The sequence below is a fragment of the Sphaerodactylus townsendi genome, linkage group LG17 (assembly GCF_021028975.2).
Source record: "Sphaerodactylus townsendi isolate TG3544 linkage group LG17, MPM_Stown_v2.3, whole genome shotgun sequence".
In the NCBI taxonomy this organism is placed as follows: domain Eukaryota; kingdom Metazoa; phylum Chordata; class Lepidosauria; order Squamata; family Sphaerodactylidae; genus Sphaerodactylus; species Sphaerodactylus townsendi.
The window spans coordinates 12,100,238-12,124,034 of NC_059441.1; the positions used below are offsets into that span (position 1 = coordinate 12,100,238).

At 47.7% G+C, this 23,797-nt stretch overlaps 1 protein-coding gene across 3 annotated transcripts in view; it reads left to right on the plus strand.

Moving 5' to 3' along the window:
- PEAK1 (pseudopodium enriched atypical kinase 1) overlaps positions 1-23,797 on the plus strand; it is an 88,753-nt gene that overhangs the window by 61,387 nt on the left and 3,569 nt on the right. For all 3 annotated transcript variants that reach the window (XM_048519700.1, XM_048519698.1, XM_048519699.1), the window contains exons 4-5: positions 11,330-11,529; positions 13,615-14,357. In XM_048519700.1, the coding sequence (XP_048375657.1) occupies positions 11,330-11,529; positions 13,615-14,357 (943 nt within the window). The remainder of the gene's footprint in view (positions 1-11,329; positions 11,530-13,614; positions 14,358-23,797) is intronic.

Here is a 23,797-nt window from a genome sequence, read left to right on the forward strand (position 1 = left end):
AAAAAGCCTACTGGATCAGACCAGAGTCCATCTAGTCCAGCACTCTGCTACTCACAGTGGCCCACCAGGTGCTTTTGGGAGCTCATGTGCAGGATGTGAAGGCAGCCTGCTGCTGCTGCTTCTGCTCCTGAGCACCTGGTCTGCTAAGGCATTTGCAACCTTAGATCAAGGAGGATCAAGATTGGTAGCCATAGATCGACTTCTCCTCCATCAATCTGTCCAAGCCCCTTTTAAGGCTCCCCAGGTTAGGATGAATCTGCCACAAACAAACCTTTTTACCTATAATGGGCGTGAACCTGGCTTCTTGCTGTGCTCATATGCTTCATGTTTAGAATTCTGATTTGGGGGGAGCACACACTCTCCAGTCCAGCCAGATGTGTGCCTTCATTTATCATGGTGATTTCAAGACTTCCAACACTCAAAGGTCTTAATCTGTGTTCCATGTATGAGGGGCGGGGGTAGCAAATGAGCACGGCAGCCCTGCTTGTTCGTGGCCCGCAAACAGGCTGAAGTATATTTATTTATTTATTAGTTAGTTAGATTTTTATACCGCCCCATCCCCGAGGGGCTCCAGGCGGTGCACAACATGAAATCTCGATACAGTTATAAATATCATTTCTAAAACCTTTAAAAACAGCAGTAAAAATAATAATAAGCAGAGGCACCCGCTAAAACTCCATTTTTAAAAATCCTTCCCAGGAGGGAGAGACGGCGAATCCCATTAGATGGAAGGGCTCAGATGAAGAGAGCCAAAGGGGGGGGGGCTCCTTCAGCAGCTGGTCCCTCCAAGGGCCCGGCGGAACAGCTCCGTCTTACAGGCCCTGCGGAACTCGCTAAGATCCCGCAGGGCCCGGAAAGCTGGAGGAAGAGTGTTCCACCAGGCCGGGGCCAGAGCCGTAAAGGCCACAAGGTGCAAATGTAGCCAACAAGGAACAGAGAGAGGACAGCATCACAATCTATTTAAGAACTTGTCAGCACATAGTTTTAAGCATAGGTGTCAAACTCAGGCCCTCCAGATGTTCATAAACTACCATTCCCAGCAGCCCCTGCTAGCATGGCCAATTGGCCCTGCTGGCATGGGCTGATGGGAATCGTAGTCCATGAACGCCTGGAGGGCCTGACACCTATGCAAGTCTAACATGTTTAGGTAGTGTCGTTTCACTTGGATAAGGCACCGGACGCTAGACTATGGGTTTTCTCTTGAAATGAGGCAGGATCACAATGCTGCTTAGTAAAACCGAAACGTTGAACCGCATCCTGTACTTTTTATATTTGTTCTGCACATAAAATGCTACAACTTGCTAGTCCTGGGATCCTCTCCAAAAGCTCATGAACAGTAAGCATTCAATCTAATGCACAGTCATTGAGAAATAAGTTCCACCACCAAGTTGGCAAGAGGTTATTTCAAGTAAGTTTGGATGCGGTTGCAACCTAAGAGGGTTAAATGACATCTTCCTAGAAACTGTCTTGTGTGAATAGGACCAGAATTTGAAGGAACCTGAGTAATACTGCAATTATGTAGATGAATTGTGTTTGTGCGTTACCTATTTGTATAACCTCTGATGTACATCCATTCTGTGGAGTACTTTATTATTTCATTTTGTTCATCGATACTGACATCATGGGAAAAGAGAAATATCCCCTATATATTTATTAAATACTTTGCGGTACTTATAGGGGGTTAATTAACTGAGAAGCAGTCCAGCCAGCATTTCTTTATGTGCGACGCATCAAAATCACATTAGACTTTTAAAAAAATTATCCAACTGACACGTTGAATCCACATGCCTTTGTTCGTTCTGCAAATTGTTGAGTGCTGCAGAAACTTACAGCGTCCATCTGAAAGATTTGCTGGCACCGTGGAGATAACCATCGAGGAACGTGACATTTGTTTGAGATTTCCAGGCTGCCTGTAATTCCTGCTGTGAAATCAGCCTGATGACCTAGAAAATAAAATAAGATTATGAAATGTCAGATTGACGGGAGACCTGAAGACATATCCACAGAAGAAACTGAGATTTTGTTGTTTGGGTGTGTTTTTTAAAAAAAACACAAAAAAACCCTGCAGTGGATTAAGAAAGGTGGTGGCAACCGATAACACCGTACTGAAGCGATTGAGAGGAACGGAGATGACATTTCTGCGGAGACCGTTTCATCGTGCCCGTGCCACATCAGAATCTATGTCAGATTAGAGAACAAACATCTCCAGTTGAACAACTTTGGCTTTACAACACAGGGCCCCTCAAGTGTTCCAGCTGTCGTGCAGTACTGGGTCAGTTTGGGCATTAAAGTATACAGCACAGGTGTCAAACTTGCGCCCCTCCAGATGTTATGGATTACAGTTCCCATCATCCCCTGCCAGCATCATGCTGGCAGGGGATGATGGGAACTGTGGTCCAAAACATCTGGAGGGCCACAAGTTTGACACCTATGGTATACAGCAGTGGTGGCGAACCTTTGGCACTCCAGATGTTATGGACTACAATTCCCATCAGCCCCTGACAGCATGGCCAATTGGGAATTGTAGTCCATAACATCTGGAGTGCCAAAGGTTTGCCACCTGCTGGCAGGTTGATGGGAATTGTAGTCCATAACATCTGGAGGGCCAAAGGTTTGCCACCTGCTGGCAGGTTGATGGGAATTGTAGTCCATAACATCTGGAGTGCCAAAGGTTCGCCACCTGCTGGCAGGTTGATGGGAATTGTAGTCCATAACATCTGGAGTGCCAAAGGTTCGCCACCTGCTGGCAGGTTGATGGGAATTGTAGTCCATAACATCTGGAGTGCCAAAGGTTCGCCACCTGCTGGCAGGTTGATGGGAATTGTAGTCCATAACATCTGGAGTGCCAAAGGTTCGCCACCTTGCCGGCAGGTATTGATGTAACTGGAGTCCATAACATCTGGAGTGCCAAAGGTTCGCCACCTGCTGGCAGGTTGATGGGAATTGTAGTCCATAACATCTGGAGTGCCAAAGGTTCGCCACCTGCTGGCAGGTTGATTGGCAAATGGCAACTGGTCTGCGAAACCAAGAGCCTTTCTATGGCATCCTTCCTCTTTAGGCTTCCTGTCCCTGTCCCAGAATCCCTTTGGTGTGGAGCTGTTGGAGTGCTATTGCCAAAACAAGGGGCCTCTTTTGGGGAGAGAGAGAGGGGAAGAGGACAAAGTTGCTTCTCTGAAGTTTCGGAGCAACTGTTCGGTCACTGGGGTGCTGTGTGGTTTCCGGGCTGTATGGCTGCGTTCTAGCAGCATTCTCTCCTGACGTTTCACCTGCATCTGTGGCTGGCATCCTCTGAAGATGCCAGCCAGAGATGCAGGCGAAACATCAGGAGAGAATGCTTCTAGAACACGACCATGCAGCCCGGAAACCACACAGCACCCCAGTGATTCCGGCCGTGAAAGCCTTCGACAATACATGTTCGCTCACTGTTAGACACCTTTACTTTGAAGTTAATGCTGGCAAATTGAACTTACTTCAGCACTGCCTGTGATCTTCCCCTGTCTCTCAGCCAGCTATTCCTCTCCGACTCACGCTGGCACACTGGGTCAGGAGGATAACATTCCCAAGCATCGCAGCATCATTAATTCAGGCATGCCAGCCACTAAGCTTTGTGGCCACGTCAAGGTCTGAGTCCTCCTGTCTTCCTTTTGTTTCAATCCCACCCTTAATTGCTTCACCGTCTCTGTTCCCACCAGTCCGTAGGGGGTTTAAGCATTAGCGCTCATGTTTACGCCAGTACCCAGCTACGAATATATCTGGAGCATTTCTAGCCTCCGGCACTTCTTTCACATGAAGGCCCGAAGTGCCTCTCTCCCAGTTATCAGAGATACGCAAGAGGCATGCACTCTGCCACGTATTCTGTGAAGATGGTAAGCTTTGAGACCAAGCCGGCAGGTTTTTCCAGTTGGCAGGTCATCTTGCCAGAGCCGGACATTTTTTTCGCATTCTTCTACTATGAGATCGCTTCGCTGGAGGATTCCACCCGCTGGCCAAGCACGAGCCGCTTTTCAGCCCAGCGGGATTTTGTGGTTTTGTCAGTAACCATCTTGCTAAACGTTCTTCTAAACCTTGAGATGTGCATGGTCTTCGTTTAACAAACAACAACCACCACCTTTATTTGGCATTTAAAAACAGGTTCTAGAGCGTTGCCAGACATTTTTGAAATACAAATCAAGAGTACATTCAAAGCGCAGACAGGAAGACTGTATATAGCAGTATACATTACTAAGAAAGTTCTGTCACTTGTAAAAGAAACGTTGCTACTTTTTCCAAGAGCATGACATCTGTGTTGTTTAACAGAAGCTCCACAACAGAACCGTCAGAGTCACTTTCAGATTTGTCTAGGGCCAGCCTGGGAGAGAAATTCCTAATGCCCACATATCTCGGACAGTCAAGAATAATGTGAGCAAGAGTCTCCACTTGGTTTTTACAGTGCGGACAAACGGTCTTCATTTGATGTCGGGCCCCATGCTCGTTGACCGCGGAATTATATTTCGCTCACATGTGGAACAGCATTGTTAGGTGAAGCCTTGGAAGATCCATTCTGTATGCCAAATGCTTTTTTTTTTCTAGCACTACAGTTGACTTCAAGGCTCCGGTGAGCCTCAGGGAACTCCCGTCGCTCCGGAGTGGGAGGGTCTCGAGTGCGATACCGCAAGACTCGATCCTGGATTTAATACTTTTCAACCTTTTTATCGGCGACTTAGATTGAAGGGTGGAGAGAAACTAATTAGATAGTTCAGAACTGGGAGGGATAGCACAGAGGAAAAGCAACATTCAGAATGACTGGGGTGCTGTGTGGTTTCCGGGCTGTATGGCCGTGTTCTAGCAGCATTCTCTCCTGACGTTTCACCTGCATCTGTGGCTGGCATCTTCAGAGAGATGCAGGATCTTCAGAGAGATGCAGGGAAAACGTCAGGAGAGAATGCTGCCATACAGCCCGGAAACCACACAGCACCCCAGTGATTCCAGTTGTGAAAGCCTTCGGCAATACATTCAGAATGACCTTGGTAAGTTGGAAATCTGGACTGAAGCTGGCCAAAACGGTATTCAGCAGAGACAAATAACACCATTTCTCTCTGAAACTGAAGGTGGATTACAGAGTTCTAGATCAGTGCAGTGGAAGCCATAATAAAAGACGCAGTAAACAAGGCAAAAGGGGTTCAATTAGAAAAGTAAAACACAATGCAAGAAAAAACAGTGCCAGACACAACAGCATAAACGGCACAAAAACTGAGTTGCAGGAATTGGAGAATTGGTAAGAGCAAGATAACGCAGACCAAAACAGAGAGGACCTCAAACAAAAAGCCGAATGGCTGTCCTGAGCAATTCCATTTCACCACAGCCCTTGACCATTTGCAGAGTACTGCATTTTGGTCAAAAGTATTAAGTATGTGCATACAGAACAGGGGATCCCTTGCTCGTCAACAGGATATACAAAATGAATCCCAGGATTGCAGCTGACCACAATTCAGCGATAACGACGAGGCTGGAAAAAGAAACCCGGGCAAATGTCATTTTAGGCTGCGTGGCTTGGGACGTGGCGTCCGAGGCGCAAGAGGAAGATATCCCTGCGCGTCTCTGTGGTGGCAAGACCTCAGCTGGAGTCCTGTGCCCAGTTGTGGCAGCCCCGGTTTTAAAAAAGACAAAACCAAATTGGAACCGGTTCAGAGGAGGGTAACCGAAACGGTTCCGAGTCTGGAAAAATAAGTCCTCTGAGCAAGTCCTTTTGGCCTTCGGGAGAGACGCAGACTGAGAACGAAGCCGGTGACTTCAAGCACAAGTGCCCCAGCTTTGGATTCCCGGCACTGAGCAGGGGGTCTGACTCAGTAGCTTCCCAAGGCTCCTCCCAACCATAGAACTTGTGACTCTTGGTGAGTGGGGAGGAGAGCCCTTTGTTGGCACATAAATGTTTTAGAGTGCAGTCTAGAGATGCAGAATTGGGCTCTCCTCCTTACCTAGCTCTCCAAATGTATGTCCCATTTGAGCTCGTAGGCCAGGGGTCTGCAACCTGTGGCTCTCCAGATGTTCATGGACTACAATTCCCAACAGCCCCTGCCAGCATGGCCAGTTGCCATGCTGGCAGGGGCTGATGGGAATTGTAGTCCATGAACATCTGAAGAGCCACAGGTTGCAGACCCCTGTGGTAGGCTGATCAGCTCAGCCGCCTCCAGTTTACATTTTAAACTCCCCAATACAGGTCTATCAAAACTAGGACAAAGTCTCATCAGACAAGGTCAAATCTTTCTTTCTGCTTTGTGATCAGTCTCCTCAGAGATCCCTAGACGTTGCCAAATTCCTGGCGCTGGCACAACAGATTCGCCACAGATTTTAGTTTATTTATTTATTTATTGTTTTAACTGCTGGAAATTTCTGAACCTACTTATTTTAACTTGATTCTCCTCAACCTCTCTGTTGTATTTTAAACTCATGCCAATAAAAGGTTGATGATGATGATGAACTAGGACAAAGAAGCTTAGAGACAGCTTCTACTCTAGAGCTGTGTCTATGCTGAACTCCGGGGCTTCGTGTTGATGTGTTTGGGGCTGTGTAGGGATGGGTGGAGGAAGGGGAAAGTGAGGATGGGGTATGAGTCTGAAATTGTGTGCATCGAGGAATGCTGCTGTAAATTTCGTTGTGCGTGCACAATGACAATAAAATGCTTAGGCTTATGCAATAAACTTTTGTATTTTCCCCTAATCTTTGACAGGCGTGTTTCTGTCTTTCCCAAAATAAACCGTCTATTACCAAAGTGACCCAGGCTTTGTCAAGGATAGGTATGAAACTGAATGTCAGTTCATCTTGCTTATTTGTTACATCCATCTTTTTATCCAAGGAGCTCAGGAAAGCATAAAAGATAAGACCAGTTTCCTTTGTCCTTTCCCATCCCCCGACTCACTGTATGCTCACCCAAACCTCATGGGTAGGTTTGGCTAACGTCACAACTGGGCCAGCATCGCCCAGTGAACTTCTGCACAGTGTTTATGGTTTCATTATTTTCACTTCGGAGACACAGAGTCATCTGGGCCAGCAGTGAGTAACCCCTTGTGCTTTGACGAGTTTTATTGTAGGTGTATTCATTAATGGAACACCCACGTAGTTCTGGCTGCTTATCTCTGAACTCATCACTGTGAGCCAGGCTCTGAGAAATGACTCGTAACTCTTTGCACATAATGATGCGGATGCTTAGAAAACAGGCAGAGCACTGTTGGCAGTCTGGTTCCTCCATTTGCTTTCTTCTGGCATGCGTTTGTAGAGCCGAACCTCTGCTTTAGAAGGAGATGAAGAGTGTAGATCAGGGGTCTTCAAACTGTGGCCCTCCAGATGTTCATAGAGCCCTACCACTTGGCTGTGCTGGCAGGGGCTGATGGGAATTGTAGTCCATGAACATCTGGAAGGCCATAGTTTGAAGACCCCTGGTGTAGATTTATGTCACTCCCTTTCTCTCCTGTAAGGAGACTCAAAGGGGCTTGCAATCTCCTTTCCCTTCCTCTCCCCACAACAGACACCTTGTGAGGTGGGTGGGGCTGAGAGAGAGCTCTGAAGAACGGTGACTAGACCAAGGTCACCCAGCTGGCACGTGTTGGGAGTGCACAAGCTAATCTGGTTCCCCAGATAAGCCTCCACAGCTCAAGTGGTAGAGCGGGCAACCAAACCCGGTTCTCCCAATTAGAGTGCACCTGCTGTTAACCACTACACCACCCTGGCTTTAGTTGGATTATCTTACGGCTGCCAGAGGAGGAGGAGCTATCTCTTTGCAGAGCTGAATCAGAGGGACTGAGACCCCTCTAATAAGCTCATGGACTTTGCCTCCAATTTCCTGTGTCTGGCTGCATTGTTTAAAGTGGGGGGGGGGGAACGACTTCAAAACAAGCTTACTGTGTTCTGAAAACTCCCCAGCGTGGTCACTGGTTCAGGGAGTATTTTTGGCCACAACTAGTTAAAGGGCCGATTCACTTTTCCCTTCTGTAGCTCCTTTCATCAGATATGGGAGAAGCCGGCCTTCCCGCTTGTGCAAGAACAGAGCTGAGTCACGGTGTCTGGGTGTCTCATGATTGCGTTCTCAGAACCAATCCCTTTTTGGAAAAAAAAAAAAGGTTGTGAGCAGGTAAAAGTCAGCTTCCTCCTTTTGTTAGGACTGCTGCCTCGTCGAAATTGTAGAATCAACCAGAGCGATACTGACCGTTTCTTTTTTTCCCCTGAGTTTTAAAAGCAGACTTCTTTTTGCCCGGAAATTCCCAACTGCTCCTTGGGGGGCGTTTGCCTCCGACGAGGCAGAGTGGCCAGGCGAAGGAAGCGCCGTGTCATCCGTCCACTGTTGCAGGGAGAGGGTTAAGAAGGCAGGGCTTTCGCTTTGCCCCTGCTAGTTTCCCCGGAGGGTTTTTGGCGCATTCCCCAGACCGTCCCCCTCCAGGTAAACATCAAGGTGCAGCGGGTGATATCGTTCCCATGCCGAGCTCAGCCTTTGTCGCTCACAACATGTAGCTCGCCAGACCCCAGTGGAGTAAATGCTTCGCCAGAGTTTCGAGACATGATTAAAAGGCTCAAGAAGGCTCTGAGAGAATTTCCTTTAATGGGGAACTGTGTGAGTGAGTATAGTGGGTGAGTTCTTTTTTTCCTTCTCCTCCTTTCCCGGTTGTTAATTTACTTTGGCAGCGTATTCCTCAAAGGGAAGAGACTCACGCGTGGCCTGTGCTGTTAGAAACGAGCCTCTTTCTGGACGTCACCAGTCAATACAAGATTGCTTTCGGAGATACCACCCTGTATCAGAGGTCGGAGGCAGCTGAATCGCTGTCGAGCGAAATTCAGAAAACGAAAGCTTTGTATCGAGTTTATATTAACATCCTGTAGCAGGAATTCTCGTTTCGCGATGATGCAACCATCAGAAGAGGATTGTGGAGGGAAAAGCATCGCAGAGCAGAAAAAACCCAAGATCTGTTAAAATACAAAGCGCGTTTCAGTTCCCAAAGTGAATTGACGACTTCCCTGTTTTGATTGTTTTGAAAGTTTTCTAACCTGCAAATGTGTGGAGTTACCTAGGCTAACCCCCGGTTTTTTGGCGTTTAATGTGTTACGTCGACACTGTTCCGATGCATGTCAGTCTAATTTTATCAGTAGTAGTAGGAAAATAATGTGTGGGTTTTTTTCTGCTTTTGCTTACTAACTAGTGTGGATGGTTTTTTCTCCCGGCAGCTAAACTCCCATGAGTGTGACAATGGAAGCATTCACATAAATGTGGTCTATATCATCGGCAAATGAAAATGCCTTGACAAGGGCAGATTCTGAATTGCTTGAGACCTAATTTTTGTGCCTGAGCTAATCACTTCTAGTTTCCTGACAGCCCTTGAATGGCAAAATCCCGTCTTCCAACAGGAAATCAACTGTGCGGCCTTCGAGCACATACAGTGGATAAAGGGTGTGCTTACACTCATGAGATTCAGCTTTGCCCCTTGTACAGTTTAAAATTATCAGGATTTGCGATTTGATGAATGAGATTGCAGCCTGTTATTGTTTGGACTTTTGTGTAGTTTACGCAGTGCATTTTGGTCAAGAGCTGAATCTTCAACATGTCCGCCTTGCAGACTACCAAATGTCCAGCCTCTGAATTTCAGTTTTCTTTGCTGGAATGTGCAACTGTTAACCACCCCGCTCGCAAGGAAGGAAGGGGTCCCACCTTTTTTTTTTCCAGTTAGCATTAAACCATCTCAAAACTCCAACTCAGATTACCAGTAAAAACTAAATCTGTCAAATGCAGTCCTAAATGAAACTTGACTTTAGTTGCCTCTTGAAGAACGACAGCCCGGTGCATTTTCTCGGGGAGGTCCTTCTGTAACTGTGGGACTGCCACAGAAAAGGCTGTCTCTTGGGTACGCACCGGACGAGCCTCTTCGTTTGGTGGGAGAGTTGAGAGGGCTTCTTCGTGCGTTCTTAATTCCCGGACAGGAACGCACGAGAGAAGACAGTTCTTTAGATACCCTTGTCCCTAGCGATGCAGGGCTTCAAAGGTCAAAACCAACGTCTTGAACTGGGCTGGGAAGCAGCCGCCGTAATTGCTGTAGTACAGGGGACATACACACTTAGGTTAAACTGGTGGCATCGCACATGATTATATATCATTACTGTATATATTCACGTATAAGTCTACTTTTTTCAGCACATTTTTTGTGCTGGAAAAAGCCCCCCTCGACTTATACACGAGTGAACGGCTGAGCTTGCAGACCTGCAACAAAGACTTGCTTTGGGGCAGTGACTGCCATCACCACGTATAATGATAAGCCTGTGGTGGCGAACCTATGGCACTCCAGATGTTGATGGATTACAATTCCCATCAGCCCCTGCCAGCATGGCCAATTGGCCTTGCTAGCAGGGGCTGATGGGAATTGTAGTCCATCAACATCTGGAGTGCCATAGGTTCACCACCACTGCTATAAGCTATCCGTGTTGAAGGAGAACCTGTAGGGGCTTTTTAAAAGGGGGATCTCTTCCCTATGAAACTCTGAAGAGATCCTGTCTGTGAGAGTTATATATTCCACTTCAGAACTTTTAAGGTTATTGTTGAAACCGTACTGTTTTTCTTTGACATAAATATTCAAAAACATGTTTTATTGGTATCTATTTTTATTTTTGAAATTTACCAGTAGCTGCTGCATTTCCCACCCTAGTCTTATACTCAATAAGTTTTCCCAGGTTTTTTGTGGTAAAATTAGGTGTCTCGACTTATATTCGGGTCGACTTACTGGCGAGCATATACGGTAACTTTATAGAGACGCATTAGAAACTGCAAAAGATCAAAATGACAAGCAGCATTTTTTGACCTTCAAAGCCGTTCGCGGTCTTGGACTTGCATACCTGAGGGATCGCCTCTCCCCATATTGCCCCAGTAGGCTCCTCCGCTCCTCAGAGGAGGACCTACTTGTGATCCCTGGCCCCAAAATGATCAGGCTGGCCTCGACGAGGGGCAGGGCCTTTTCAGCCCTGGCCCCTACCTGGTGGAACAGGCTCCCTAGGGAGATCAGGGCCCTGCGGGACTTACAGAGTTTCCGCAGGGCCTTCAAGACAGACCTGTTCCGCCAGGCGTTTGGCCAGCCTGGTTAAAAAACAAAAACATCTACCATGTCATCTGGCCTCCCGTGGGCACAAGGGGGGGAGGGGAGTAGTTAGACGCCATCCACATTTAAAAATGGGTTCTGTTTTTATATAATTGATATAAATTATGTTTTAATGTTTGTTTTAACCTGTTGTGAACCTGGAGTGACGTTTTCATTTTTAGTCTTCTGGTCAGGCAAAAAAGTCTTAACGTTCCAGGTGAACAGTGTCTTGCTTTTCGTTTTAGTCAAGTGCCCGATGAGTCCACGGTGGAAAACGACATGTCCCCTCGCACGCCACGCTCTGCATTCGAAAAGCAGGCGGGGGGCAGCAATGCTTCAGCCGTTCCGCTGTCCCCTCCGGAAATATCTCAAGGGGAGGATGACAGAGAAGAAATGTCCGATTCTTCTGACCTGAGTGCCAGCAGCGCTACATACAGTAACTTGGGTAAGCACCTCGCATTTGTGTAAAACTACATGACTCTCAGGAGCCGCGTGGCGTAGTGGTGAAGCGCTTGCACTGCCACTCACACGGTCAGGAGTTCGAGCCCCCTGTGGGTCAGATATCCTGGCAGCTGGCTCATGGTCAACTCAGCCATCCATCCATTTCTTGGTCAGTAAATGAGTACCTAGCTCAGTGATGGCAAACCTTTTTGAGACTGAGTGCCCAAATTGCAACCCAAAACCCACTTATTTATCACAAAGTGCCAACACAGCAATTTAACCTGAATACTGAGGTTTTAGTATAGAAAAAAAACCAGTTCACTCAGAGGCGTGCATTACTTGGGAGTAAGCTTGGTGGTAGTCGGTGGCTTTGCTTTGAAACAACCATGCAACTCTTTGAACGGGTGAATCACGACCCTAGGAGGATTTACTCAGAAGCAAGCCCCATTGCCAGCAACTGAGCTTGCTCCCAGGTAAAGGATCGTGCTTTAGTTCTTTGCATGAAAATCATTGGGGTTTAGCAGCTCTTAACAGGGTTACCTACACTGCTTCCCCAAAACTAGGTCTTAGGTTTAATGCTAATAATCAAGCCCAGCGGCCCAGGCCAGCCTAGATATATGTGTGACGGACTCTGTTTGCGTGTGCCCACAGAGAGGGCTCTGAGTGCCACCTCTGGCACCCGTGCCATAGGTTCACCACCACTGACCTAGCTCATAGCTAGGGGGTAAAGAATAGCCGGGGAAAGCAATGTCAAACTACCCCACAAAAACGGCTTGCCTATGAAATCACTGCTTGCAGTGGTACCCCAAGGTCGGATACGACTGAAGGGGAAACTTGACCTTTACATGACCCTCTCTTCCTTTGCTCAGAAAACTTTTAAGAAGAATGCAGAATTCGTTGCATGTTTAAGGGGAAAACATGCATTCTTCTTTACACATGCTGGGCGGGGCTTCTTTTCAGAAGTACCATTGCAAAAAAAAGAGCTTGTTCGTGAAGATTGTTGCCTGTTCTTAGCCCAAACATCTTATTTTTGAGAGCTGAACTTTAAAAACTCCCTGAGCTTCTGTTTAAAGCCTCTTTCCACTCCACCCACCCCTTTGCCCCGCCTGCGTGAAATGACCTCAAAGGTGGCTGTACTATAATCTTGCCGATTCTTATAAGAATACGTTTGCTAGGAGAAACGCTGCAGCCAGCACCGGTCAATCCCGTAATAACGATCTGTATTTTAAATTGCTGGGTATTTTACAGAAGTTAATTTGAGAGAAACATCAAAGCACGTGTTCTGGCTTTGCGAAACGTTATTTGGCCCTGATATTTACGACGTTTCCCCTGCCTCTACACCAGGTGTAAATCCATTGCTAGCTGAGGATCTACTTCAGGGCGCCCATAGGTGGCATAGTGGTTAAGAGCAGGTGCACTCTAATCTGGAGGAACTGGGTTTGATTCCCTGCTCTGCCGCTTCCGCTGTAGAGGCTTATCTGGTGAATCAGATTAGCTTGTGCACTCTGACACACGCCAGCTGGGTGACCTTTGGCTAGTCACAGCTTTTCGGAGCTCTCTCAGCCCCATCCACCTCACGGGGTGTCTGTTGTGAGGGGGGAAGGGCAAGGAGATTGTATGTCCCTTTGAGTCTCCTACTGGAGAGAAAGGGGGGGATATAAATCCAAACTCTTCTTCTTCTACTGACCCCTTTCCTGGCGTTGTTAAGTGTTTTTAGAAAGTAGGTGGGGCTCTAACCCCGGAGAGTTTCTGATTGGCCATTGGAGATTTGATTGGCTTTGACGGCAGCTTCTACCTCAGCACAAGGATCTTCACTGTATGGCTGAAAAGAAGCTGTGGCCACTATTTTGTGGCTGTGCCTACCGCACCGTGTCAGAGTTGCAAAGGTGCCTGCAGGGCCAAAAAGGTTGGGGACCGGGATCTCCATCTCAGAAAGTGGGTTCTAGTTCTTACGGCGCAACAGGAAATGGTTAGGCTTTTACATGTCACAGCACACCTGCTCGTGGCTTGTTGCCATAACTCTGTGCACTGTGTCTCGCTAATTCTAAATCCTCTGCGTTTGTCCTTTTTATATTTCATCGTTGCCCAGGGCAATCCAGAGCAGCTATGATTCCACCAAAACAGCCAAGGCAACCCAAAGGCGCTTTGGACGACGCCATCGCTTTCGGGGGAATATCTGATCCCGACGTGGCAGCCGCCCTGCATCCGACGCCACCTCCGCTGCCCAAGAAGACCATTCTGAGAGCTCAGGTGGAACCAAAGGAGCACCAGAAACAGGCCGGGGAGAGCAGCCTGTGCGTTATGGCCAATCCCACCTACGACATCGACTCCCGCTGGGAAGCGGGCAGCGCCTCCTCTTCCCTCAGCTCGGAGCTCAAGGTCCTCGACGACGAGTCAGGGGATTCCTTGGACAGGCTGCCCGGAAGAGGGCTGACAGCCGCGCCAGCCGCCAACAGCTTCGCCGGCCGCACTGCGGTCACTTTGAAGGATAGGGGTTCCAACAGCACAGAGTCTCTGTCCGGGAGGCCAGCCACCTACGGCAAGCACGGCAGGGCTGTCCAGAAGCCCCAGCGGCAAGCACTTTACCGAGGCATCGAAAACCGAGAAGAGGTGGTGAGCAAAATCAGGAGCCTCCACGCCGACTCGCTAAGGAAGCTGTCCGCCAAGTGCGAAGACCTGTTCATGGCCGGGCAGAAGGACCAGCTCCGGTTCGGGGTCGACAGCTGGTCAGACTTCAGGTTAACCAACGACAGGCCTTGCTGCGAGGCGGGGGATGCCGTCTACTACCCAGCTTCCTACGCAAAAGATCCACTCAACAACTATGCAGTCAAGGTATGGAGGCGGTTCAGCCGTAGCCTGATGGTCGTGCTTCGTAGTTACCAGTGGGTGCCTCTGCGCTCTCATGTTGCTAGCTAGGAAGCAGTGTTGGGTACAGGGGTCTGCAACCTGTGGCTCTCCAGATGTTCATGGACTACAATTCCCATCATCCCCTTACAGCATAGTTGTCAAACTCACCGCCCTCCAGATGTTATGGACTGCAGTTCCCATCACCCCCTGCCAGCATGATGCTGGCAGGGGATGATGGGAAATGTAGTCCATAACATCTGGAGGGCCGCGAGTTTGATACCTGTGCCTTACAGCATCATGCTGTAGTCCATAACATCTGGAGGGCCGCGAGTTTGACAGTATCATACTAGGATCTGAAGAAGAGTTGGATCATATACCTCATTTTTACTCTACCATAAAACATCTCAAAGCAACTTATAATCGACTTCCCCCCCACATACACACACACACACACATGCAGACAAGGTAGGCAGGGCTGAGAGACTTCTGAGAGAACTCCAACTGGCCCAAGGTCACCCAGCAGCAGCAGAAGAAGAGTTGGAAGTATATCCCCCTTTCTCTCCTGTAAGGAGACTCAAAGGGGCTTACAATCTCCTTTCCCTTCCTCTCCCCTCAACAAACACCCTGTGAGGTAGGTGGGGCTGAGAGAGCTTCGAAGAACTGTGACCAGCCCAGGGTCACCCAGTTGGCCTGTGTTGGAGTGCACAAGCCAATCTGGTTCCTCACATAAGCCTCCACTGCTCAAGTGGCAGAGCGGGGAATCAAACCTGGTTTTCCAGATTAGACTGCACCTGCTCTTAACCACTACACCCCACCGGTTCTCATGTGGAGGAGTGGAGAAACAAACCTGCTTCTCCCAATCAGAATCTGCCATTCGTAACCACTACCCCACGCTGGTTCTGAGAGACCCAGGTTCGAATCCCCACTCTGCCATGGACGCTTGCTGGGTAACCTTGGGCCGGTCACACCCTCTCAGCCTAACCTACCTCATAGGGGGTTGTTGTAAGGATTGAACTGAGGAGAGGAGCACCACACGCGCTGTTTTGAATCCTCACGGGGAGGACGGTGGAATGTAAATGAAGTAACTTGCAGCAGTGGCGTAGGAGGTTAAGAGCTCGTGTATCTAATCTGGAGGAACCGGGTTTGATTCCCAGCTCTGCCGCTTGAGTTGTGGAGGCTTATCTGGGGAATTCAGATTAGCCTGTACACTCCCACACACGCCAGCTGGGTGACCTTGGGCTAGTCACAGCTTCTCGGAGCTCTCTCAGCCCCACCTACCTCACAGGGTGTTTGTTGTGAGGGGGGAAGGGCAAAGAGATTGTGAGCCCCTTTGAGTCTCCTACAGGAGAGAAAGGGGGGATATAAATCCAAACTCTTCTTCTTCTAACTCAGGGGTCTTCAAACTATGGCCCTCCAGATGTTCAGAGACTACAATTCCCATGAGCCCTACCACTTGGCCATGCTGGCAGGGGCTGATGGGAATTGTAGTCCATGAATATCTGGAGGGCCATAGTTTGAAGACCCCTGTTCTAACTAAAAGAAATGCCATCCTGAGCCCAGTCGCTTGCCACGAAATAACAATAGAATAATGATAGAATCACAAGTCCCACGCAGATGTTTGTGTAAACTGGGTCTGAGCGTACATTTGCTCGGGTTGCAGTTTGTAGGACTCCGCTACGAGCCCTTTTTCACTCACCACGTTCCTCGTCTCTCCACGACAGTCCTGAGAAAATGCCCTCCGCTGACCCTTCAGAAGCACAGCGATTAAACCGAACCGAAGGGTGGTACGGCTACAAATTGTCTCATTCATGAGAGTAAATAATTTGGCAGCGGGCCTCTAGCATTCCTTTTTCCCCCCCGCTCTTTTCTTTTTTTTTAAACTCCTTGTTTGTTTAGCATACTTGTATTCTAATTGGAAAGGGACACAAATCCCTCCTGCGTTTTCTTTTACATGAAAGAGGAACAAACCTTTATAACTGCTGTATTTTTTTGAAGAAGTGGCTTTTAAACGTCCTTTGCTTACGGGGCTTGCTGTGTCTAACTTGTTTCAGACATTGTGCTTCATTAATCGTAAGCTTCTTTTCTTCACGTCGATTGATTCCAGTTCAGAAGATAGATCATTTATGAACAAATACAGGGGAAAGATCATAACTTAGCGTCCCTTTGTGATGGAATTAATCATTAGTGCATAGCATTGTGTTTTCTGTATAATGCAGGACTACAGAGCCTTATAGCCAGACGGCGTAATCACGATGGTTACATGCCTTTGCGGTGTTGTGTTAGTCTGTGTGTGGAAGAATGAAAACCTCCCTGAGAGCCAACGGGATGTAGTGGTTAAGAGCAGGTGGGTTCTAATCCGGAGAACCGGGTTTGATTCCCCACTCCTCCACCTGAGTGGCGGAGGCTTATCTGGTGTACCAGATGTGTTTCTGCACTGCTACATTCCTGCTGGGTGACCTTGGGTTAGTCACAGTTCTCTCTGAACTCTCTCAGCCTCACCTACCTCACTTTGGCACAGGTGTCAGACTCTCAGCCCTCCAGATGTTCAGTTCCCATCAGCCCTTGCCAGTATAGCCAATGCTCATGTTGGGAGGGACTGATGGGAATTGTAGTTCATGAACATCTGGAGGGGCGCAAGTTTGACACCACTGCTTTAAGGTCTCTGTTGTGGGGAGAGGAAGGGAAAGGAGCTTGTAAGTCACCTTGAGTCTCTTTACAGGAGAGAAAAGGGGGGCATAAATCCAAACTACTACTACTACTACTCTTTCTTTCTTTCTTTCTTTCTTTCTTTCTTTCTTTCTTTCTTTCTTTCTTTCTTTCTTTCTTTCTTTCTTTCTTTCTTCTTTCTTTTTTAATAAAGCAAACACAAATGTAATGTGTTCTGCACTAGCTCTCTGCCACTGCAAAGATCACAAGTGAATTCTGGATACCATTACAGCTGCAACGCGAAAAACAAAGTGATGTATTACAGGGAAATAATTAGCAGTTTGCTTTTGATCATTCTTGTGGCAACACCAAAGTAATCCACCAGTGCAAGCCGGCAGGTGGCTTTGAGGACTGCTATATTTAGCTAGTCAGGTTTGGTGAGGGAAAAGTTTTCTATCACGTTCTTACTAACAGAGGTGACTTTGGTGTTGTTTTTCAGAAAGGCTTGTTGGTTGGGAAAGTAAAAAGGGCTTTTTCAAAGCACGGCTGAATAAAGCTGTAACTGGGACTTCGGGCCCGAGCCAAAAGCCACATCGGCAGGGATCCGAAAATCTGTCAATATGGAGGCGTGACTGGAGCCATAGGATGGCCCCCTCCTGAGCAAGACTGTTGTTGAAACAAGACAACAGTCTGCAAGTAAAGGCCGCCTCACAGTTCTGTCATGAGCCTCTTCCCAAAGCTGCCTTTTAAAAATTAGTGGATGGGCCATGGGCACAGATTCTTCCTTTTGAGCATGTTCAAATTCTCCAGCATCACCAGAATATGCCCGGCCCACAAAGAGAGACAGTGCGGTGCAGTGGTGAAGAGCAGTGGACTCTAACCTGAAGAACCAGGTTTGATTCCCTACTCCTCTCCCTGAGCAGCGGACGGTTATCGGGTGAACGAGATTTGTTGGGCTGCTCCTACACATGCAGCCTGCTGGGTGACCTTGGGCTAGAATTCTCTTGGCACCCCCATATTTCACAACTTATCTGTTGTGGAAAGAGAAAGGGAAAGGAATTTGTAAGCCCCTTTGAGTGTCTTTAAAATCCAAATTCCTCCTCCTCCCCCTCCTCCTTCTGAACCAGACATCCATCTAAGAGAACAATCACTGCAACCCAGCAAAAGATTCAAAGGAGAGTAGGAGGCAGTACACTGTGGACCTTGATAAAGGAGACCCTGAGTCAAAGCACCTTTCTTCTTCCTTCTTCCAGGAGCAGCAGTGGCGTAGGAGGTTAAGAGCTCGTGTATCTAATCTGGAGGAACTGGGTTTGATTCCCAGCTCTGCCGCCTGAGCTGTGGAGGCTTATCTGGGGAATTCAGATTAGCCTGTACACTCCCACACACACCAGCTGGGTGACCTTGGGCTAGTCACAGCTTCTCGGAGCTCTCTCAGCCCCACCTACCTCACAGGGTGTTTGTTGTGAGGGGGGAAGGGAAAGGAGATTGTAAGCCCCTTTGAGTCTCCTGCAGGAGAGAAAGCGGGGATATAAATCCAAACTCTTCTTCTTCTTCGTCTTCTTCTTACATTATGATTCCAAGGCACACCAATTCGGAAAGAGAAAATACATCTTTCCAAATGCCATCAGAAGGAATATTATGCTGTTCTTCCGCTCAGATTCATCACTCAGATGCATTTTTTATATCTCTACCTGAACATTGGGTCCAAAGCCAAGTTCTGTCACACATGGTGAAAATCAGATATCAGGGGTTTTTTTCCCCCAAAGACCTTCATAAGGCAGAAGAAAAATCAGTTTAGCCGAAGGTCCATGTGGGTAAAAAATTTCTGACTTGCCTTCTTTAGTTCCCTGCAAATACCTATTACACAAAAGCTTGATCACATTACTTGCACTAGAAGCCAAAAAGAAAGAAAAATGTAAGATTTCGGTTGGGCTGAGCTCAAAAATCGCCCCAACCTGTTATGGGCTTATAACTCTGAGCTTGCCTAACAAATGGGAGACCTTCACAAGGAGCCAGACATACGAAGATCAAGACTTATACCCTACAGGCCACGGATTAAACGGGCAGCTGCATTGATTTATTTCTGTGGCAGGGAACCCCGCTGAGCTAATTGGAGACAGGACTCCCATTTGGTCCTGTTCTCACCAAGTCTAATTGATCTGCTGGATCAATTAATAGTGTAGTTTTTCATTAGCTTTATCAGGATTGGTTTCCATATTGTTTGTGTTCACTGGGGTGGAAATGAAGTTCAGTATTTTCTTAACCTATGGCGCTAAGAGCAGTCGATGAGATGCAGTTTGGTGTAGTGGTTGAAGCATCAGGCTAGGAAACCCATGCTTGAATCCCCACTCTGCCATGGGAATTGGCTGGGTGACCTTGGGATGATCATGCACTCTCACCTTTGACCCTGGCAAGTATTTGGATGAGAGACCTCCAAGGAATACCAGGGATGCAACAACAAGGTAGGCAAGGCAGACAGATTTATGGAGGAGAAGTCAATGTACGGCTACCAATCTTGATGCTCCTTGATCTGAGATTGCAAATGCCTTAACAGACCAGGTGCTCAGCAGCAGCAGCAGCATCAGAAGGCCATTGCTTTCACCTCCTGCATGTGAGCTCCCAAAGGCATCTGGTGGTCCACTGTGAGTAGCAGAGTGCTGGTCTAGCCAGACTCTAGTCTGATCCAGCAAGGCTCTTTCTTACGTTCTTAATGGCAAACCACTTCCGAACATCTCTTGCCTTGAAAACCCTGGGGAGTCACCCTAAGTAGCTCTGACTGGACAGTAAAGAGAAAAAGAGCAGCCAAGTAACCTGATGGTATCTGCGAACAGTTCCCGTTAATTTTGCAGCCCTCTTCCAAGCGGAAGAGCGCAGGAAACACGGTGGAAACTGCTTGAAGTGCAGCTTAATCCTGGAGGAAGCCGGGAGCATCTGGTTTGGAATGACTCATCTCGAAGGGACCCTTGCCAGTCTATATTTGAACAGCTTAAAACTTGACAGTGGGGGTATGCCAGGAAGCGATAAAGGAGGCCACAGGGTTGTAGAGGGACACGTGCACGGGGAAGAAGTGACGTGGAAATCACCGAAACCTCAGAGCTGAGAGCACTTGATATTAAATGAGAACGTAAATATAGTGGGCAGTTCAGAACTCTAGAGGGACAAAGTGGTATACAGCTATCCCACTATACCAGTGGTGGCGAACCATTTTCATAGGCTTTTCTGCAGTCCCATGTTCATAACTAGAACTACAATTCCGTCAACCTGTACCAGCATAGCCAATTTGGCCAGGTTCTGGCGGAGGCTGAATGAAGAGTGTAGTTCATGAACATTTATCTACATGGGTCTACCTGGGACTATGGCTACCTCATCATTAAGTAGATGGAGGGACCAATCAGGGGGTGGGTGGCTCTGTGTGTCCAATAAATTAAAACTTAAGAGAAATAGACTCCACCCACCAACAGAATGACTATGGTTAGAAATACCAGACCCAGAAGAAGAAGATAAGTTCATAACTGCAGGCAGTCATGGGCTTGGTTCTCCGCTGTATTGTGGTCCCTATGGACTCGGAGAGGAGCGAAAATTCCCTTGGGTTTTTGCGTCCTGAAAATTATGCTTTTTCTTCTGTTTGTTTCTTGGCTTGCAACTAGAATAGGGTGTGTTTAGAAGACTTTGAATTTTCTCCACTATCACTCGCCGTATCTGCTTTTATTGAAATAAAACCTGGGGCGGGGAGGTTAAAAAGATCAGAAAGGAGCAGCAGTGGCGTAGGAGGTTAAGAGCTCGTGTATCTAATCTGGAAGAACCGGGTTTGATTCCCAGCTCTGCCGCCTGAGCTGTGGAGGCTTATCTGGGGAATTCAGATTAGCCTGTGCACTCCCACACATGCCAGCTGGGTGACCTTGGGCTAATCCCACAGCTTCGGAGGCTCTCGAAAGCCACCTACACTCACAAGATTGTTTTGTTGTGAGGGGAAGAGACACAAAAGAGTTATGAAAGCCTTTGATGAGTCTCCTGCAGGAGAGAAAGGGGGGATATAAATCCAAACTCTTCTTCTTCTTCTAAAATAAGTCACAGAGGCACAACTGGAGCTTCCTCGGAGTTCAGAAGAAGTGTGTTTACTCATGGAGACCATCCAGGATTTAAAGAGCCGAGAGAACCAGTTTGTGGTTGGTCTTGCCTCTAAAGATGTCTCGTAGAACCCTGACTACTCATCACCTTTAAATTTGAACTGAGCATCGCAGGTGGTTGCCAAAGCTAGAGCATCACGCCACGTTGCTGCCTTGCACAAAAGCCCAGTTTTCAGAGCGTGCCATGAAAGGTTTGTAATGACAGGTGTCTTGTCCTTGGCAGAATTTGCCTTCCACAAAGTCTCTTTGAACTCCACCCCCCCAAAAAAATTGGGCATCACAGTATTGCTTTGTTCTGCTGCTATGCCAAGAGGCAGAAATCCGTAAGCTTGCAAGCGCTGTTGTCAGCATAGCTCAGAGATAGCGAAAGCCTGCTGAGATTGAAAAAAAGGGCTTGCCGCTTTGCCGGAAAGGTGCCAGGCACAGGATTTTGTGACTTTACGAGAGGATGGATCGCCTCTGAATGAGGACCATTGTGTGCCGTGAGCTGCGTGAGAAAGGTGAGCAGTTGGTTTGGGAAACAGGAAAGAAGGTGGTTATTTGATTGGAAACAGGAAGCAGTAGAGGCAGGGATTATATCCGGAAAGGCTCAGGTTCAGTCTGTGGTATCTCCAGCAGAGGTGTAGCTGGGCCAAACTGCCCAGTGCGCAGTCTATATTTTCCGCCTTGCGGCGCCCCGCCCCCCTGTGGCTTCCCCTCTTCCCACACTTACCTTAGTTCCTTTCCTTTTCCTAGAACTTTTTCAGGCTGAAAAAAAGGCCTATTTGCAGTTCAGGCTTAAAAACGGCTTGATGGGAACTATACTTCTCAGGAGACCTTGTGAGCCTCAGGGTCTCCTGGGAACTGTAGTTCCTCAGGCCGTTTTTAGCCTGTAATTGCTAATGAAATTTCAAGGCCTTTTTTAGTCTGAAAAAAGTTCTAGGAAAAAAGAAAGTGACTACAAGAGCAAGACTGAAAGGAAAGCGGTTGAGAGAGGCGTCACCTCACCGCTGGGGAAAGGGAGGAGGAGGGACACAGAGCGATTTTCCTCTCTCCCAGAGGCTGAAATACCGGTGCATGGCGACCCCTGCCCCATTGTAGCTCTGCCCACATCTCAGCTGTCAGATGTTGAGAAGTCTTTCTCAGGGTTTTAAGACCTCTGGTTTTGAGACCCTCAGAGAATCACCATTTAGGAACAGACGGTACACAGGCTAAGAGGACCAGCTAATACAAAAGCACTTTATGATACTATGTTGCTGAGTCTCTCTAGAATTGCCCACTTTTGATCCAGCGCTGGCCTGCCTTCCTAAATAATATGCAGTTCCCAAAATTGCACCTGTTTGCTATTGTAAAAAAACAAAACTTTAACCTTTTGTTGTTCAAGGCTCGGAGAAGCGCGGCCTAAGTGAGAATATACTTCATTCCTTATTGGTTAAGGCGCTCAGATTTAAGGGCGCTGTATCTATGGCCTAGATGCGCATAGATCACTTTGAGCCTTAATCTATAGATAATCTATGGCAAATGACAGAATGCAATTTCAAGCTGTTATTTTCCTCAGTATTTATCGTGTTTGTTTTATGCTAAACTTCTTCCTCGTCACAAGATGATACTCTTTTTAAAAAATATAAGTTATAATAGCCTGGTTTTCTCACTAAGAGATAACAAGCCCAGTGCTACAATTTCCACCATGAGAGAAGATGTCACAGGGGAATGTGAAGCTTAATGCGTGCTGTAGCCAGCCTAGAAGGAGATTTGGACAAGTGCCCGTTCTGACTTCCTTTCCAGAAATGGGTTTGTTTACCAATGATTTCTCCAACCTGTAGATTAGCTGACCCCTTTGGGGGTCGAACAACCCTTTACAGAGATTGCCTAAGACTCTCTGCATCTGTAAAATGGATAAATATTGGGGTTGGGGGTCACCACAGCATGAGGAACTGTATCAAAAGGTTGTGGCATTGGGAAGGTTGCAGGAACCACTGAAGATTGTATACCTTTCGCCTCCCTCCCTTCCTGAACTCTTCCTCCTGTTAGGCCAATTCTTCCCTCCACCCTGCCTTCCACCCCCATTCTCATGGAGGCCAGAGGACATCTCCCTAGCGTGGGGGGGTGTCTTCCCTTTTCCCTTTTCGCGAGGGAGGCAGGAAAAGCTTCTCACCTCACTTCCTGTATGAAAGGCCTGGGGAAGCTTCATCTTCTCCCCAGTTTATTTTCCCCTCTTTCTGCCTCTACCCAGGGGAAGCTTTATGGATTTATTGCTAGGCTCTTTTCTTTTTTCCCAAATTATTATTTCAAGCTGGCCACAGAGTCATCTTTCCTTCCTTTACTTCCTCTGCCCTTCGCCCATTTTTCCTTTGTCTATAATATTTTCCAGGACTACAATGACTCTTTGGAGCTGCTGCCCACCCCAGCGTGCCAAACATTTGGATGCTCTGGCTGCAAGTTTGTTCCACTGCAATCGGTAGCAACTCTGTGTCCCCCTCCCCTCTTTAGGTTGTGGAAGTGGCTTAGGGAAGGGGCTGTCCTTCCTTCCCAAGGGGAGGTCCCAATTCAGATTGGGGTAGAACACACGTGTTACTCAAAGGAAGCAAATGCTTTGGAGCTCAACATCTAGTTGAGCTCCTTAGCAGCCTTTTGCATGAGAGCATAAGAAAGAGCCTGCTGGATCAGACCAGA